At 26.1% G+C, this 17,712-nt stretch overlaps 5 protein-coding genes across 6 annotated transcripts; 2 read left to right on the top strand and 3 right to left on the bottom strand.

Moving 5' to 3' along the window:
- Window positions 1-1,192: 1,192 nt before the first annotated feature.
- Window positions 1,193-9,686, bottom strand: LOC129608182 (elongation factor 1-alpha 2). 2 transcript variants are annotated; one of them, XM_055519537.1, is made up of 4 exons: window positions 9,574-9,686; window positions 3,428-4,424; window positions 3,164-3,369; window positions 1,193-3,067 (listed from the first exon to the last, which is right to left on the bottom strand). In XM_055519537.1, the coding sequence occupies exons 2-4, from the start codon at window positions 4,248-4,250 to the stop codon at window positions 2,708-2,710; spliced, it is 1,389 nt and encodes a 462-aa protein (XP_055375512.1). In that variant the 5' UTR covers window positions 4,251-4,424; window positions 9,574-9,686; the 3' UTR covers window positions 1,193-2,707. The 2 variants fall into 2 exon arrangements, with proteins under 2 accessions (XP_055375512.1, XP_055375513.1); XM_055519538.1 differs by lacking the exon at window positions 9,574-9,686 and having other exon boundaries at window positions 3,428-4,305; window positions 4,385-4,424.
- A 1,425-nt stretch (window positions 9,687-11,111) lies between these two features.
- LOC129608162 (nucleolar protein 16) lies at window positions 11,112-11,936 on the bottom strand. The gene is made up of 3 exons (XM_055519493.1): window positions 11,839-11,936; window positions 11,522-11,779; window positions 11,112-11,444 (listed from the first exon to the last, which is right to left on the bottom strand). The coding sequence occupies exons 1-3, from the start codon at window positions 11,934-11,936 to the stop codon at window positions 11,213-11,215; spliced, it is 588 nt and encodes a 195-aa protein (XP_055375468.1). The 3' UTR covers window positions 11,112-11,212.
- A 1,012-nt stretch (window positions 11,937-12,948) lies between these two features.
- LOC129608156 (cleavage stimulation factor subunit 1) lies at window positions 12,949-14,442 on the top strand. Its single transcript, XM_055519486.1, has 3 exons — window positions 12,949-13,088; window positions 13,141-14,011; window positions 14,080-14,442. Exons 1-3 carry the CDS (start codon window positions 13,015-13,017, stop codon window positions 14,416-14,418), a joined length of 1,284 nt encoding a protein of 427 aa, XP_055375461.1. The 5' UTR covers window positions 12,949-13,014; the 3' UTR covers window positions 14,419-14,442.
- An 835-nt stretch (window positions 14,443-15,277) lies between these two features.
- Window positions 15,278-16,046, top strand: LOC129608161 (myotrophin). Its single transcript, XM_055519492.1, has one exon. The coding sequence runs from the start codon at window positions 15,438-15,440 to the stop codon at window positions 15,786-15,788; it is 351 nt and encodes a 116-aa protein (XP_055375467.1). The 5' UTR covers window positions 15,278-15,437; the 3' UTR covers window positions 15,789-16,046.
- Window positions 16,042-17,528, bottom strand: LOC129608157 (RNA/RNP complex-1-interacting phosphatase). The gene has a single exon (XM_055519487.1). The coding sequence runs from the start codon at window positions 17,398-17,400 to the stop codon at window positions 16,252-16,254; it is 1,149 nt and encodes a 382-aa protein (XP_055375462.1). The 5' UTR covers window positions 17,401-17,528; the 3' UTR covers window positions 16,042-16,251.
- Window positions 17,529-17,712: the final 184 nt, after the last annotated feature.

Below are 17,712 nucleotides of genomic sequence, written 5' to 3'. Positions count from 1 at the left end.
ATACTTTGATGTTAATGAACAACTCATTTTTTTAATAAGGTAATTTGAGACTATTTTATAAATTTATATCTACAGTGTCATTTTTTTGATTTAATAAATAGTATGCAAGCGGTTGTCAAAACAATAATATTATCTACATATTGAAACGTATAACAACCAAAATTACCGCGCGGTAACCGTACCAATTTCAAATTTCCAACCCCAAGTGTACGGTATTGGAACTAGAGAATGGTTTTCATAGTTTTTGACGTTCTTCGGCGAACATCAATCATATTTGTTAGCAATAAAAATGTAATTCCGAGATTCAATAATTAACAAAATAAAATATATCTTTTTTTTTATTTGACTTTATTTATATCACTGTAAAATATCGTGTTTGGCAATGATTTATATGGGTGATCCAGTTATTATCACAAGTCTCGATCATAAATCATATGTAAATTGTTTTATGTTAAGTGTAGAACTTCAATTTGGTGATATAATACGAAAACTACTAATTAAATACGAAAACTATTGGCAAAAAAAATTTTATATTCCTAATTGTACTTAGTTTTATTTAGCTAAGAACTCAAGGTATATTAACTTTGGTTTGCTTAAAGAATTCATCTGCGGTATATGTATATACTGGCTCAGCGTAAAATTTGGCGTTGATTTAGTTTTCTCTATCTGCGGTTGCTGTCCATCGAAACGATAAAAGCAAACATCACTAAACTTTCAGAAATGATTCCGTTTCTGTCAAAAGTGACTGCTATTGCAGTTTTACAACTTCATGCAACGAGTTCGGGTAGCTGTCATACAACTCAGAAAGATTATGTTTATATGCTAATTTTTCAAAATCTAGTACATATATTAATATGAAACTTTGTAAATGTGTGTCCAATGTGTAATGGTTGAGTTAGCTCAGGTTGCTACCATCTCACTCCTAAAACAAATTTCAAAGAAATTATAAAACATGAAATTTGAGATGGGTTCAGTTATCGCTCAAACATATCGTAGAAGCCTTTATGGCATAGCATAACTTCACAGTTTCAGAAAACTGGCATAACCCTTAAAAAAGCTAATTTTAAATAATTATGTATGTATGGATTTCAAAAAATTAAAATCAGTATTGAGTTTCGAGATGATTTCAAGTCAAGTACCCAAGCTGCTATATTACTAAATTCAAATTAAATACTGTTAATTGAAACAACAATTGTATATCCTTTATAAGCCTCATTTATTGGTAAAGATAATACACTATTTTATTACTGCGCATTACATTCATAAAATTTTCTCTTATGTATTTTTTTTTTCTTTTGTCAACATATTATGTATTTAATTTTAACTGACATCATAATTTCTCGATTATTAAATAATTTTTATATATTTTTAAATTATAAAAGGAAAATCAATTGTTTATTAACTAAAGAAGCATATTTTGCTTTAGACTATAAAAAAAGACAAAATAAAAGAAAACAAGGCTTGTAATAATATTTTGTAATTTTTAATTGAAGTATAATTTAAGGAAACAAGATGCAAAAAATATTTTCTTGTCTTTTTTTCATGAGTGTGCTGCGTTCTTTTACTTAATCTTTGTTTTCAAATATTTTTCGCATTTTAATATTATAAGTATTTATATTGTGTTCAAAACTTATGAGCTAAATTAAAGATAAAAAATAAAACTAAAAATATTTAAAGTATGTATCAATAAAAAAATTTATAGATTCTCCCATCATGATGACATTATATGATTGTTCATATAAAATTGCTGCAACAAGAAAGATTCTTGCGACAGCGGCGACATTACGAAGTTTTTGTATATAACAAGGCGAAAATGTTTTGGAATCGCCAGAAAATTTGAGAAAACGATCAAAATTTGTATCGTAAAAAACAAATTTAAAATTATATAATTCATTACATTTAGGAATTGTTGGAAAATATCAATTTGATCATTATTTTTATTATAATAAGCATTTATATTTAAAATATCAAATTGATTTTTGTTTATAAATTTATATACATTAGAATATCCATTATTAACCGATCGTTGTTGTTTAATGTTAATTTTAGGCTCTTTTGAAATAGAAAATGTTAAAATTTTGAAAATTCTTTTGATTTTATCATCAGTGATGGGATGAAAAGATGTTTTTAAATTAAAGTTATTATGTAATAAATAATTAATAATTATTGATTTCCTTCGAAAAGCTTTGCGATGTCGTAAATGATAAAGAAACGTTTTGATGCTCTTAAAAGAGTATTCAAATCTTTTAAAATATTTAAATGTTGTTAAAGACGATGACGATGGTTTTGTCATGATTATTTTTCTTTTTATACCAATAAAATCAGCATACTTATTTTTTATTTTATTTTTAATTGATATTGTATTCATCATATTCATTTTAATATCTTTGTAGTTAATCATTTCAGTGTGATAATTATTTATTTCAACGTTATTTGTTTTATTATTATTATCTTTATTTTTATTGTTATTATCAATATTAATTTTACTGCATATTTGTGAAGTATTAATATTTTTCAAAGAGATTTTTATTAAATTTTTAATAATGATGACCACGACGACGACGAAGACAACATTTATATTAAATTTTTTTTTTATTATGTTGACGTCCATAAATAGTAAATTATTATTATTACTTTTAAATATATTTTGTGTTATATTGAATATTATTAATGTTTTGTTGTTTGTGAAATTCTGACGGCACTCTAGTTATTTTTTCTTTTGGGCTTTTTCGGCGGCTTTTGTAACTTTACCTGATGTCGCCTCTTTGAAGTTCACAGATTTTATAACACCGACAGCTACAGTTTGTCTCATATCACGAACAGCAAAACGTCCCAAAGGCGGAAATTCTTGGAAACTTTCAACGCATAATGGTTTGGTTGGTACCAAATTAATAATGGCAGCATCACCAGACTTAATGGATTTTGGTTCTGTTTCAGTTGTTTTGCCGGTACGACGATCACACTTTTCTTTGATTTCAGCAAATTTGCATGCAATATGAGCTGTATGACAATCCAAAACTGGAGTATAACCATTTGCAATTTGCCCAGGATGATTAAGGACAATAACCTTTTAAAAGGTATAAATTAATTAATATATGTATGTTAATATATATATAAATTAATTAATATATTATAATTAATATATGTTATAATATTGTCTTACTTGAGCGGTAAAATCAGAAGCTCCCTTTGGTGGATTATTTTTGGAATCACCAGCTACATAACCACGTCTCAATTCTTTCACAGATACATTTTTAACGTTGAAACCAACGTTATCACCAGGTAAAGCTTCGGATAACGCTTCATGATGCATTTCAACAGATTTTACTTCAGTTACCAAATTAACTGGAGCAAAACAAATGACCATACCTGATTTAAAAATGCAATAAGTGTTATTTCTTTTTTGTATAATGAAAAGAAAATGTACCTGGTTTCAAGATACCAGTTTCAACACGTCCTACTGGTACTGTACCAATTCCACCAATTTTGTAGACATCTTGAAGGGGCAAACGCAATGGTTTGTCGGTTGGGCGGCTTGGTGGTAAAATTGCATCAAGACCATCAATTAAAGTTTTACCTTCACTTTTACCTTCCTTACGCTCAATACTCCATCCTTTGAACCATGGCATTTTATCAGAAGGTTCCAACATATTATCACCATGCCAACCAGATATTGGTACAAATGCAACGGAAGCTGGATTATAACCAATCTTTTTAATGTATGATGAAACTTCTTTTTTGATTTCTTCATAACGTGCTTCACTGTATGGTGGTTCAGTTGAATCCATTTTATTAACTCCAACAATCAATTGTTTCACACCCAATGTGAATGCCAATAATGCATGTTCGCGTGTTTGACCATTTTTAGAAATGCCAGCTTCAAATTCACCTGTACCGGCGGCAACAATCAATACAGCACAATCAGCTTGAGATGTTCCAGTAATCATGTTTTTAATGAAATCTCTATGGCCAGGCGCATCAATAATAGTAACATAGTACTTAGCAGTCTCAAATTTCCATAAAGCGATATCAATTGTGATACCACGTTCACGTTCAGCCTTTAATTTATCTAATACCCATGCATACTTAAATGAGCCCTTGCCCATTTCTTGAGCTTCCTTTTCAAACTTTTCAATTGTACGTTTATCAATACCACCGCATTTGTAAATTAAATGGCCGGTTGTTGTAGATTTGCCGGAATCGACGTGTCCAATAACGACAATATTAATATGAATCTTCTCTTTACCCATGTTTTTTTGATTTTTTTTTTAAATTAAAAACTATACTTCCACAAGAAATGAAAAACTAAAAAAATTATAAAAATAGTTTTTTTTATTTTGGAATATGCTTGGCTAGAGCTCGGAATCTTCCAATTTCTTATTACCCCTAAAATTCAAATGTTGCAACTTTTTGCTTGGTCGAATCTATATTAAAAAACAAAAAAAGAAAAAACAAAATATAAAAGTTTAGTAACTTGATTTTAAATTAATTAAAAAAATTAATATTTAAATATTGTAAAATAATTTATGAATTTACTTATAAGTCTCAATGATATTTCCTTTTTTCTTAATAATTGAGGAGATTTTCAAAATCATAATTAACAATGATATGTACTTAATTCTAATTTAACTGCAATAATCTTAAAGTAAAAGAACACTAGACACGTATTTGTTAGTAAAACGATTGAAAGTTTAATATTGGGGGTGCATTATCATAGTAACATCCCTTACTATTTCGCTAGTGTGTAAAAAAAAAATTTTATTGCAAAGTAAGTGGATAAGCTTTAACAAGTTCGGAAAAAATATGTACAAATAAAGTTTTTATAGCTTTAAAATGAAAAATGTTAATGAACTAATATATTAGAGTTAGTAAAAGAATATTCATGCCATTTTGAAGTAATAATTGATATTAAATTGTTGTAATCAAATTTTCAGATATTTTAAATACTGAAATGATGTAAAATATTAACACGAAAACATTGATTTTTATTTTACCACTCGCAAACGGAAGACCCACTTTATAATTTTCAATTCTTCAAAAGTGGGTGGCAAATAAGTGGTACAAAATGTTATTTTACGAGCTATACTCATAATACTAAGTATTAAGGCGAAAAAAATAAAATAAATATTCAATCAGAAGTTGCTTTATCACAGAAGCAGTTATTGTGTAGTGTTAACTCACTTAAATATTAGTTGAATTTTTAATGAAATAATATAAATTATTATTTTATTTATTAATTATTAAATTATAAGACATGTTTGGGCATACAAGTCATATTTACTGTAACTAACACGGAGTAATGCGAGATTCCGTATAAAAAATTCTTTCAAATTCTAAATAATTTTTGAAGAACCGACTCCATTGTATTCTCTATTCATATTTACACGTACAAGTAAATAAGTAAACAAATATTTGTGTCTACAAACTAGAATATTAAAAAATTTATTTGGTCTGCATTATTTTACTATAATGGCACTTCTTGTATATACTTATATTTATACGTCTATATAATTTAAGAATAATTTATAAATTTGAATTTATAGTATACATGTATGATGTGTAGTAGGTATATTTTGAATATAAACGAAATATTTAAAATGAAAATACATTTTTAATTATTCTATATGCGTATACAAAATAATGTATACATATTTCTTATTTAATCTTATTCTAATATCCCTATATTAATATAAGAATAAGAGAAACTTAAAAAATACCTATACATTTACAACTTTATTTATAGAATTAAAAAACATGAATTTTTTTTCTTTACTTCCCTAATTGATTTATTTGTTTTTACTTTTTTTATATGGGAAAGAATATGTACACATTGTTTTAAAAATAATTCCATTATATTAAGACTCGCATGCTTGTAATTCACATATTTAATTATTAACAATATTATTAATTATATTTAAATTTATTTATTTTAATTAATTAATATATCATTTTAATTTACTTAAATTATTAATCAAAATCATCAAATAATTATGTTTAATGTTTAGAAATTTTTATCATGATGCCATAATGGAAGTCTATAAAATTTGATAAAGTAATTGGATGGAGGCAATAAAATTATTAAAATTTGATTTTTTTTTATATGTGTTCCTACATGTACATTTGAAATATTCATATACATACGCTGTCTACTTGAATCCTGTATAACTTATATACCGAACAGAAACTTAAAATACAGCAATTTTTTTTTTTTTTGAAAATTAAATTATTTTTATAAGATAAAATACACAATCTACAAAAACTATAAAATAAATTTAATTATGAAAAAGAGACAAATTTAATAAAATTTGAATAAATTTAAGTATAGAGCATTTAAAGCTCAGATCGATATCCGAATCCCAAAATTTCTGTACACCATGTTTTAAAAAGACAACACAATATATGTATGTGTTATACATATAAGTATATAGAAAATTTTTTTTTTTTTAAATTTGGAGGTGTTGGATTTGAAAAAGAATTATTATTATGGCATTATTATCATTTTAAAAGTAATGCTCGATTTTTCTGAAACATCATCTGGGATACCAATCGGATTTTATATATACCACAATAATGAATAGAACCATTACTTCAACTCTATGTTCATGACAAAAATTAAATATACACACCAACCGGTGTGACGATTTTTGAATAATTTCAAATACAGTTATATTTTAACATTTTTCATTTTTTTTTAAATTTAACTCTCTTGTATAGAAATTTCTTTTATAGAAAATTTTTAAAAAATTGAATATATCAATTATAAAATCACGAAAATTATTTAACAGAATACAAGGTACATTTATACCCATAGCTATATATAAACCATATATCTACCCAATATGTAAATCTATACCCTTTACTGGTAGAGTACGTGAAAAAAATTTGTATTTTAAAGTCTATGGAACCGTAAAATTCTATACTCAATGATTTTTTCGCCTATGGAAGAGATCAATTTTTTTTTTCATTTAAGCTATTCTGTATTATTCTGTTAAAATATTCTTTATAATAAAATTCTTCAAGATATTTATGTATATGTATATTTATAACATATTATTTTATATTTTCTTATAATGTAGATATTTCATTATATTTCAAAGTTTTAAATTAACGAAGATATTAAATAATATGTTATAATAAATTATAATAATCAATAAAAATAGTACATGATAATTGTATTAAATATATGTATGTATAATGTAAGTACATATATGTTATTAATATTAATTTATAACAAAAAATTAATTAAATTTAAATCGTACAAACCACAACTATCATCCGAGTCTTAAAATTTTAGATGTTACAATGATTCAGAAATTAAAATTTTTTTTTTTTTTGTAATATTATAATTATATGTATGCATGTATATATGTATACATATATTATATACAAATTTTAATATGTAGATATAAATCATTCGTTTACATACATACAATTACTTGAATACATATTGTGTACATCATCCAAAATACAATAACAAAACATATATATAACGTTATGTATGTATCTAACTTAAAAAATTTTCATTGCAGACGATTTATATTTTAATATAAATATGTATGTTAGTATACATATATATTTATAATTACAAAAATAAAAGAAAAGAGAAAAATTATAATACACAATCATATTATAAATGTTCTAAAACTTATGGTCTGTTCTTAGTACAATAACAAAATTCGATATTGGGAAAAAGGAAAAACTTGTATACTTTACGTATGTATCTATATAACACATACTCAAAGTGTTATAATTATTGTATGTATATGAAAAGAAAATTTTGTATTAGAGAATTTTTTAAAATTTAAAGATTTTTTAAAATTTTTACGTCATCGTTTCATATATACATACATATATATTATATACTTTTATATATTTTTTTTTCTTTCTTTTTATTTCATTGCAAAAATCGGAAATGTTAAAACCACGTTTTTTTTTTTCATATTTAATTATGATTAAATATTTTTATATAATATCAAAAAGAATCGAAAAATTAAAATAAAATTGCATGTGTATATACGCACAAATACAACATAATGCATACGTACGTATTTTAAGGAACGTGATATGAAAATAGATACTAATTTTCTTTTGGTTTATTAAGAAAATTTAAAATTTAAAAAATTCGCCATATAAGCTTGATTGTAATTTACAAAATTTTTTACTTTTATTACTCTTCATAATCATTTTCAATTCGATTAAAAAGAAAACTTAATAATGAAAAATCACATACAAAAAAAATAAGAATTTTGACTTCCCTTATATTTTCAAGAAAATAATGTTAATATTTTAAAATTGTAAATAAGTATTTCATCACATTTATTGTAATAATTTTCCACACAGTTAATTTTTCAACACTTTACATATTTAGTCCACCATCAAAAAAAAAAAAGAAAAACCACAAAGAAGTCACAATTTTTATATTAAAATTTTTTTAAGTCTAGGTCCTATAATAAAACTCCTAATTTTGTAATCCTTAAACGTAATCAATTTCAATATTAACGGTAATATAAAAATTTTAAGGAAAAAAAAATTAAATATATTTTGTATATGCACGCCATTATTATAACTCACGTTTTTTAACTGTCTAAAATTCTATATATTGCTACATCATTTTTTTTGAAAATTTTCACAATTTGAAATTATAATATCAAAAAAATTATCTTACCATTAAATAATTTCAATTAATTAAAATATTATTTAAATATTTTCATTCACCGATGATTAAATTACAATAAAGATTTTAATAGATTTTAAAATGAGAAAATTTTTAAAAAATGAAAATTTTATAAAAAATTTTTGTCTAGCCACAGGAAAATTTGTTACCACTTACCTCGAGCACAAAAAGTCGAAAGGCAGAATCTAATTTTTGAGAGTAAATTTTGCTCATGCGTTTATATTATACAAATATAATATTTTTTTATATGTCTAGAAGTTTTTAGTAAAAAAAAAATAAAAAGGAGAATAACAAAACGGCAAACAAACAAGGAATAAAAAAGAAAAAGGCCAATTTAAATGAGTTTTCCGAATTTTCGCGAGAGAAGGAAAAATCGATTTTTTTTTCCAATTTTAAAACAATTTTTTCTCTTTTATTTATTTATTTTCTTTTCTTTTTTTCATATTTATACATACATTCAAAAAAAAAAAAGCCTTTGGAATTGTAATATTTAACTTACAGGCATACCCTTATGTAAAACATCATATACATATGTACATATAATTGTATATTTATGAAAATGCATAAGTGTTTGTCAAAATTAAATCACCAATTTAAAACACTTTTTTTATTTTTCCTGTTTTTCCGTTAAAATGCCGGGTATTCCGTAGTACAAAAAATATGTACATAATATGTGCATACATAATTTATATGTACTTATATTCCGTACAGTAGGTATGACGAAATTTTTTGTATAATTTTGGTTTATGCGAATGTGCACAAAGATAAAAATGAGGTTAAATACAACAAAAAATGTTAATATTAGCACAATTAATCACTAATAATATAATTTTATAATTTAAATAATATTACTTTAATTATTATTTTATATATTAAAAAAAAGGTTTTATTGTACATACCTTCAATTTCCTTTTATTATAATATAAAAATTCAAAAAAAAAAAGAAACTAATATGAAGAAAATTTTCTTTGTATATTCCTTACGAACCCAATGACTAAATGAAATGATGGCTAATGTGGGAGTTTGCATATAAAAGAGATTTCTATTACGATTTATCTCATATCGCTGTGACTAACACCGACAATTTTTTAGACCAACCATGCGCAATAACGTCCTTTAAATAAATTTCAATACACATTTCTATCATATTAATACATACAAGCAAATATACATACATACATATGAATTTTTTTATTTTGGAAGTTTTTTTTTTTTATTTTCTTAATTTTTGAACAATTCATCATTGAAATATTGCCGATTTTTAACAATTTTACAATAAAATCCTTTGAGCTTTCCAGCAATGTTTTAGAGGTGGTTAATCTGTTATATCAATTTAAAACAGTATCTAAATATATACATACATATGTATATATGTAAGTACATAAGTACTCATTCTTGAAAACATGTAGGTATATTCTATGTACATTAATAATTATGAATGATAGAAAAAGAGCGTTCACTGTTAAAACATTTTATTAAAAAGCAAAGGTAAGTTAAAATTTTTATCTAACTGTGTACATATATTTTAAAATTAGTAACAAACTTTTTCTTCCAGGTTTAAAAATGCATTTTTCTAAAAAAATCAGTTCCATATCAGATAGATACACAGGTATGTGTGGATGTTTATATTATAATTATGCACATGGCTACATAAGTTTCTAAATATGTATATACTGCCTAGCCGGAGTGAAACTTTCGTTTGTGTTTTTAATCTTCTACCTACCACACAACAAAAAAATATGTGTATATTAACAATATCAAAATGTCAACCATGCTGAAATGAATGAATCTGAGAAATGAAATGTGAGAACACGAAATTAGCACCTCTTATTGAATAAAACTAACGATACTTTTAAATTAAAAAAAAAATTAGCCTGCACAAATTGCATGTGGTGATACACGTTACACAATTCTGGCAACTGTAACTCTTAAACTGAATTTGTCTAAATACCTTATTGCGATTTAGAAGTTAGTGCAAAATTGTTTTTATCTTACAATACAACACACAATTATGATATTAATTTAATGTTTTATATACATATATTATATAATATTTTGGTACTGTAACAAAAATCTTTAAGAGAAGAAAGATTTAAGATTTTATTTAAACTTTTATTGTACCTTATGTATGAATACAAAGATTCGCTTTTATTAATACTATTCCTCTCTTTGAAAACTCAAAACATTTTGAATATTGGAAAAATTAAAAAAAAAAAAGAATTTTCTTTTTTCTAAAGCACAACTGAGAATTTACATGTACCTATTTACATATCAAAATCTTAAATAGCACCACCGACACGGAATGATAAAAAGCCGGAGTAGTTCTTCAAATATTAAAATTATAGTAGAATATTAAGATTTACTTAAAGTATTAATATTGTGCTAAATATAAAAATTAAAAATATGCCACTATAGCAAATAATGTAGAACCCGCGTATTATACTGTTATATACGTGTATTTTTGTTTTAAAATTAAAACAAATTTTATAAAAAAAAAAATATTAAAAAAATCTTTTATATACTAAAATGAAGTATATTTCATTGTTCTAAATTTAAAGTTTCTTCCCAATCGAATTCTTCCGGTTGAATATTCCGTTCAGCTAAAAATTCATTAAACTGTTCTGGTATAGACATAAATTTTTTGATTCTTGATCGAAATTGTTTAGCTGTAAGTTGATAAAAGTTTCTTCTATCTCGTACCATAGCATTATAATCCAACTTGTACTTATCCAAAAAATAGATTAGTTCCTTAATGTGCCCTTTTGGAAGTCTAAAAAAACAAAATTAAAAAAAAATAACAATAAGCATAAAACTAAAATATAACGTGCATTTATTTTGTTGTTTTACCTAAATTGTGAAACCCTAGGGGCTTTTGCTTCTTCTTCTAATTTTTCAGCTACAAATGCTTTCCTTGGTTTGCGTGGTTTTCTGTTTTCCTCATTATCTTCTTCATCATCATAGTCGTTTACCATTTTCACGATTTTCAATCGTTCTTGCTTAAAATTTGGTATAGGTACGCTCCGATTAGGATCTATTGCTAAGCCCATGTCCTTAATATTAGTGGTCGCCGCTTTTTTATCATCCCAATATTGTTTAACATCAGTTCTGATAATTTCAAGAATTAATACCAAATTTCTTTCATTTAAAATCAAATAAATACCCACTCCTTAATTTTTCCTAGCGATTGCCTTTTCTTGAAAACTCGCTTTCGATTTTTATTATATTGGAACTTCTTACTTCTTCTAACTTTTCGTATTTTCATTATTACAAAATAAAATTAACTTTAAAAGCTCAGAATAAAAGAAAACCAAACAACACGGGTATATTATGGTTTACGAATTATGATATCAATTATTATTGAATCAATTGTCAATTACACGCGTGTTCAGTTTGTATTGAAATTTACGATATAAGTGACAAATGACAATTATTAACTTAACTTTCAAAATACGAAATTTATAAACACTTTTGTTTTGAAGTGTAGGGAGGTAGTATAAAAAACATTTTCCGCTCGAAATTGAGAGCAAACTGAGTTCCAATTTGTATATTCTTTTAGAATACTTCATCGCCACAAAATATTTTTTTTTGCTGCTAAAAAATTTTGTATTTTTATGATGTTTAAGTAAAAAGTTTTTTGCATTTCTGTATTATTTGTATAATTAATCGTTATGCGCAAGCAAAATGTTTATCTTATTAAAATTTTCATAAAAAAAACCTGTTTTATATGATTTTCAAATTTAGTTCATATCTTTTAAAAAATCTTTAAATTTTTAATGAAAATTGAGTTGTTTCTTAGCATAGTAATGAATAAACGTAGATTTTGTCGTATTTGTAAAAAGTAATTAAGTTTGAATCTGAGCCTAATGAAACTCGCAAGGAAATACGATTTGACATTAAACTTTGCGCTCTATTCTCAATAGATTTATTGTCATATTTTTTAAAAGTAAAATTTTTTGCGAAACATTCGAGCAGCGGTTTTAATTTTCATAAAAAATTGTTAAATTTTAACGTAAAGTTTGATATAATTTTAGTCGAAACAGTCGTCAGACCTCATCGTGAATTTTATCTTAAATTTGTCATATAAGTTAACAGTACCGTGGATTTGGTTGTATATTAAAATCAAAATAATAAATAAATATTAACACATATTTTATTTACTTCTTTTCGATAAATTGATAACCTGCTTTACTTTGATACGATATTATTTAATAGTAGCGGCAACATTTCTTTATTTTTGACAGCCGGTAATTAAAAACATTAACTGTCATAAAAAACAGTAAATAAATTTCTAAAGTAGAAAATTTAATAATTAAAGTGTTGTATTAAATAAATAAATAAAAATGAAAGATACAGAAATTCTTGACCCAAAAAATATCGTCAAAAATAGAGAAATCTTATATCGTTTAATGATAAGGTCAGTCAAAAGTATGATTCAAGTATATATAGTATAATATTGTTTTTTTTAGCCAAATGTTTTATGATGGATATCATAATATAGCTGTTGAGTTAGCGTCAGTTGTTAGGGCGGATCCACCGTGCCCACCGAGTGACAGATTACTTCATGTCATGATAACGGGAATGCAAGCTGAAGAACCGAGACGGCAAGAAAATATTTTTGAAGATTTCGCTTTAGGTATAGACTTAGAGTTTGAAACTGAAGGTTCAGCATTAGCTCCTGAACCTGCTTCATATGAAACAGCTTATGTTACTTCACATAAGCATGCTTGTCGTTCAGGAGCTTTCAGTTCTGATGGTCAATTAGTTGCAACTGGCAGCGTTGATGCAAGTATTAAAATATTGGATGTAGACAGAATGTTGGCAAAGTCAGCTCCAGAAGAAGTTGAACCAGGTCGTGAGCAGCAAGGACATCCCGTTATAAGGACTCTATACGATCATACCGATGAAGTAGCCTACTTAGAGTTTCATCCAAAAGAGCAAATTTTGGCTTCAGGATCTAAAGATTGCTCTGTTAAATTATTTGACATATCCAAAGCTTCAGTTAAAAAAGCGCATAAGGTTTTTACAGATTGTGAGCCAGTAAGATGTCTTTCCTTTCATCCAACGGGCGATTATATGGTCGTTGGTACGGAACATCACGTTTTAAGAGTTTATGATGTTAATACAGCTCAATGTTTTGTAAGTGCAATTCCCTCTCAACAACATAAAAGTTCAATTACAACTGTGAAATATGCGCCAACCGCAAAGTTTTATGCATCAGGCAGTACAGATGGGGCAATAAAATTATGGGATGGAGTTAGCGGTAGATGTGTGAATACATTCCCTCAAGCTCATGAGGGAGCTGAAATTTGCTCGTTACAGTTTTCTAGAAATGGAAAAGTAAGTGTATAAATACATACTTGTTTTGCAATTATTTAAAAACCTAAATGGCTAAAAATTTCTTTTAGTATTTGCTTTCTTCTGGACAAGATTCTCTAGTGAAGCTGTGGGAATTAAGTACAAGTCGATGTCTCATTGCATACACAGGAGCTGGAACTACAGGAAAACAAGAACATAACACTCAAGCAGTATTTAATCATACAGAAGATTACGTTCTGTTTCCAGATGAGGCAACAACATCACTATGTTCCTGGAATTCTAGAAATGCATCTAGATTAAATTTAATGTCATTAGGGCACAATGGCCCAGTTCGCTATATTATTCATTCGCCCACGCAACCGGCATTTCTCACATGTTCTGATGATTACCGCGCTAGGTTTTGGTATCGTCGTGATCAAAAAATTTAATAAAATCTATATATATGTACGTAATGATACTTCATTTTTTATTTTAACTGCTTTTAATATGTACTACAAATGGTTATCATTTTATTTGTTGTAATTCGATAGCATTAACTTGATTGCTATTTCATAATTACAAAACATTTTCAGAACAGCAATATCATATTGTTACCAATCTCAACAGTAATATTATATATGTACATATGTACATACATTATGTTGAGGGTTCTTTTTTCAGGATAATTGCAATTTTAAAATCAAGGAGTGTTTTGTATAGCATAAATATGTATATATGTATATATGTAAATGTGAGATTTTCTAATTTTCAATCATGAAAAAACAATCTTTAACAGACAACGTTGTCACAACCTTAAGATGGATTTTCGCTTAACTTAAATAATATATATATAACGTTCGAAAATAACCTTAGATATGTAAGTTCTCAGTCCTGCTCCTGCAAGCATAACTGAACATTCTTTTTCAGTAACATACTAAACTTTCACCTGAAGCGAAATCACACAAATGTATTTACACAAAAATATGCACGTATGTACATATATGTATATATTTGAAATATGTCTGTCAAAAGTTTTTTCTCAAAGCTGTAAACATAATGAGAATATAAAAATGCACTTTCGACAACTGCAAAATCTTTATTAATTATATCGAGTGCAATATAATCAAGAAGCAGAACAACAATTTAAAATAAAAGACATTTGATTTCGTTTTCAAGATTGGGAAGTACGAAAATTCAAAATTTTGAAAGTGCTTTTAATATTTTTTTGTTTTTGTTTCTATATTTTATATTGCAATCAAATCCAAATACAAATGTTGAATGAGGCTAACCATTATGAATTTTGAAATGTCAAAGTAAAATGAATGCAAAACTTCCATCCCAGCGATGGTAACACGAGTGATCCCGCACGTCATAAAAGGAAGCTAGTGTTTTTGTTTAATTCTAAATTTATTACAGATATTTTAAGTCTAATTGCGAGATTTTACTGATTTAAAAGAAAAACTTGAATATGGCAGATTTAGTATGGGGAATTAAAAACGGAGAACTGGACCAAGTTAAGGATTATATTGAAAAAACGAATGTTGACTTAAACAATGAAATCAGTGGCAGGTGTCCAGTTCACTATGCGGCAGATTATGGCCAAAAAGAAATATTAGAATTTTTAATATCCAAAGGTGTTGATGTCAATTTAAAAGATAAACATGGTATTACGGCATTGCTAGCAGCTATATGGGAAGGTCATACAGAATGTGTCCGTTTGCTTTTGGCAAACGGAGCTGTTAAAGAAGGTACAACACCAGACGGAACCAATTATATAGATGCTGCTGAAAAAGACGAAATAAAAGAATTACTGCGTTAAAAGTATTTATTTCAAGAAAGTAGCGTTAGAAAACTTTTTATACTTATCATTCTTTTCTATAAATGTAAGTTCAAATATATAATGAGCATCTATAATTTATATTATTAATATATAGTTAAAATTGAAGAAAAAATAGTTTTAACTAAATAAAAAATACACTTTGTGGTAAAAATAAGTATTGTAAAATAAATGTAAGCTTTTTAATATTATTTCTTTAAAACCAGTTTTATTCAAAATAAATTGTATTTTAATTAAGTATTAATGATTTTTATTGCAATTGCAGTTTGTAAAGTAATGTACAAAATTTTAAATTGAAATAGTCAAAGTTTTTTCGTTCTAACAAGCCGTTTATCTGATCCTTTATTTTACAAATGTAATCTTATGTAAACTAAAGTTTTCACATTACCCATGACTAAAAAAAATCTGCAATTGTACACTATATTATAAGTGTTTATTAAGTGAATCATTCAAACACAACTTTTCTTTTGAAATTATTTGAGTGAGGTCTTCGGATTGGTCCTACGTAACCAGCGTTGGAGTCTAAAGTATTATTGAGAAAGTAATTTGAAGAATTTGTATTTATATTTGATGCATCTCTTGTGAAACTTTGACTTTCATTTCTTACGAAATCATTAAAAAAGACATTATTGTCTTGCCCGTAGTTTTTAAAGTGTGGTTCCAGGTCTTTATTTAAGTATCTTTGGTCATAAATTTGTGCCCTATAAAAAGTACAAGACGAATCACCATAATTCAGATTTCGAGCATGATAAGGGTTAGCATAGGTTTCGTAGGATCTCGTAATTGTATTAGGTATTTCATTTGGTTTTCTTGACATTAACCGTCTGTCAGGAGTTGTTATTGTTGTTTCATACAAGTGTTTTTCTTTTAAATACTCAGAATGTACTGGATGAAATCGATAGTTCCTCCTTGAATTATTTAATTGATGATAATTTGGTTGTTGATGGGATATATATGATGGGAGTTCACTATTATTAACGTAACGTTGTTCAATATTTTCCGGAAATTTGTTAAATTCGTGGTTTCTGTTGATATAATAATTGTCTGTGTATAAATTTGGCTTACACACCTTTAAAGTGTTCAAGAAATCAAGGTAATTCGTCCTTTCTATTGGATATCCTCTGGCATCATTAAAGCGTTTGATAGCTTCAATTGGGTCAATTTTAAGTTCCGTAACCATAAAAAAGCAAATTAAAAATCCTGTTCGGTTAACTCCGTGTGTACAATGAACACCAATTAATTTTCCTGAGTTTAAATTAAACTTTAAATATTCTTTTACTAATCTACAAAAAGAACTTCTGATTTGTTCATCAGGAACGTCATGCCCCCTTGTCATTAATTTTTTATATTGCACTCCATTTTCTTCAAAAACTTGTGAATCATAATATCTGTTTGTATTAGTCAAATCAATGATCAGACCCAAATTTGGAACTCTTTCCATTAGTTGAATTTGATTGAATCTTTCACTTTGATACAAATTTTCGTCGAAACTAGATTTCAAAGGCACTTTAAAAGCGATGAAATTTGTCCCGTAAATCTGACGCCCAATAGCATCATAATTCAACCACCTATCCGGAATACTGTTTTTACCCATCTTCAATTTAATTCGTGTTTAATATTAATTCAATTTAAATAGGTTTATCATAAAATTCAGTTAAAAAATAATTGTAACTTTTGTTACAATTATTTTCAATTGAACTGACAACATAAATTTTTGTCACAGTTTTGACTTACATATTATGTTGTGAAGCGTTGCCAAAGGAAAGAATTACAATTTTCGAACTAAACTTCAAATAAAACAAAAACATTACTTTAATAATAAAACAAACCTTATAAAATTGAATTGTTTTATTTCTTTTGGAAATTAATTAATTCTTTTTTACAAAGCGGAAATGTTGGTTTTTTT

The sequence above is a fragment of the Condylostylus longicornis genome, unplaced genomic scaffold (assembly GCF_029603195.1).
Source record: "Condylostylus longicornis isolate FDR11 unplaced genomic scaffold, ASM2960319v2 ptg000030l, whole genome shotgun sequence".
NCBI lineage: Eukaryota > Metazoa > Arthropoda > Insecta > Diptera > Dolichopodidae > Condylostylus > Condylostylus longicornis.
This window is presented reverse-complemented; position numbering and strand designations above follow the sequence as displayed.

Coding starts and splice junctions, on each gene's coding strand:
- LOC129608182 (XM_055519537.1), bottom strand. CDS start 4,250: ATGGGTAAAGAGAAGATTCATATTAATATTGTCGTTATTGGACACGTC. Junction 3,370..3,427: donor AACTGGTATCTTGAAACCAG/GTACATTTTCTT, acceptor TTTTTAAATCAG/GTATGGTCATTTGTTTTGCT. Junction 3,068..3,163: donor CTTCTGATTTTACCGCTCAA/GTAAGACAATAT, acceptor ACCTTTTAAAAG/GTTATTGTCCTTAATCATCC.
- LOC129608162 (XM_055519493.1), bottom strand. CDS start 11,936: ATGAAAATACGAAAAGTTAGAAGAAGTAAGAAGTTCCAATATAATAAA. Junction 11,780..11,838: donor TCGCTAGGAAAAATTAAGGA/GTGGGTATTTAT, acceptor TGAAATTATCAG/AACTGATGTTAAACAATATT. Junction 11,445..11,521: donor CCTAGGGTTTCACAATTTAG/GTAAAACAACAA, acceptor TTGTTTTTTTAG/ACTTCCAAAAGGGCACATTA.
- LOC129608156 (XM_055519486.1), top strand. CDS start 13,015: ATGAAAGATACAGAAATTCTTGACCCAAAAAATATCGTCAAAAATAGA. Junction 13,089..13,140: donor TTATATCGTTTAATGATAAG/GTCAGTCAAAAG, acceptor TGTTTTTTTTAG/CCAAATGTTTTATGATGGAT. Junction 14,012..14,079: donor AGTTTTCTAGAAATGGAAAA/GTAAGTGTATAA, acceptor AATTTCTTTTAG/TATTTGCTTTCTTCTGGACA.
- LOC129608161 (XM_055519492.1), top strand. CDS start 15,438: ATGGCAGATTTAGTATGGGGAATTAAAAACGGAGAACTGGACCAAGTT.
- LOC129608157 (XM_055519487.1), bottom strand. CDS start 17,400: ATGGGTAAAAACAGTATTCCGGATAGGTGGTTGAATTATGATGCTATT.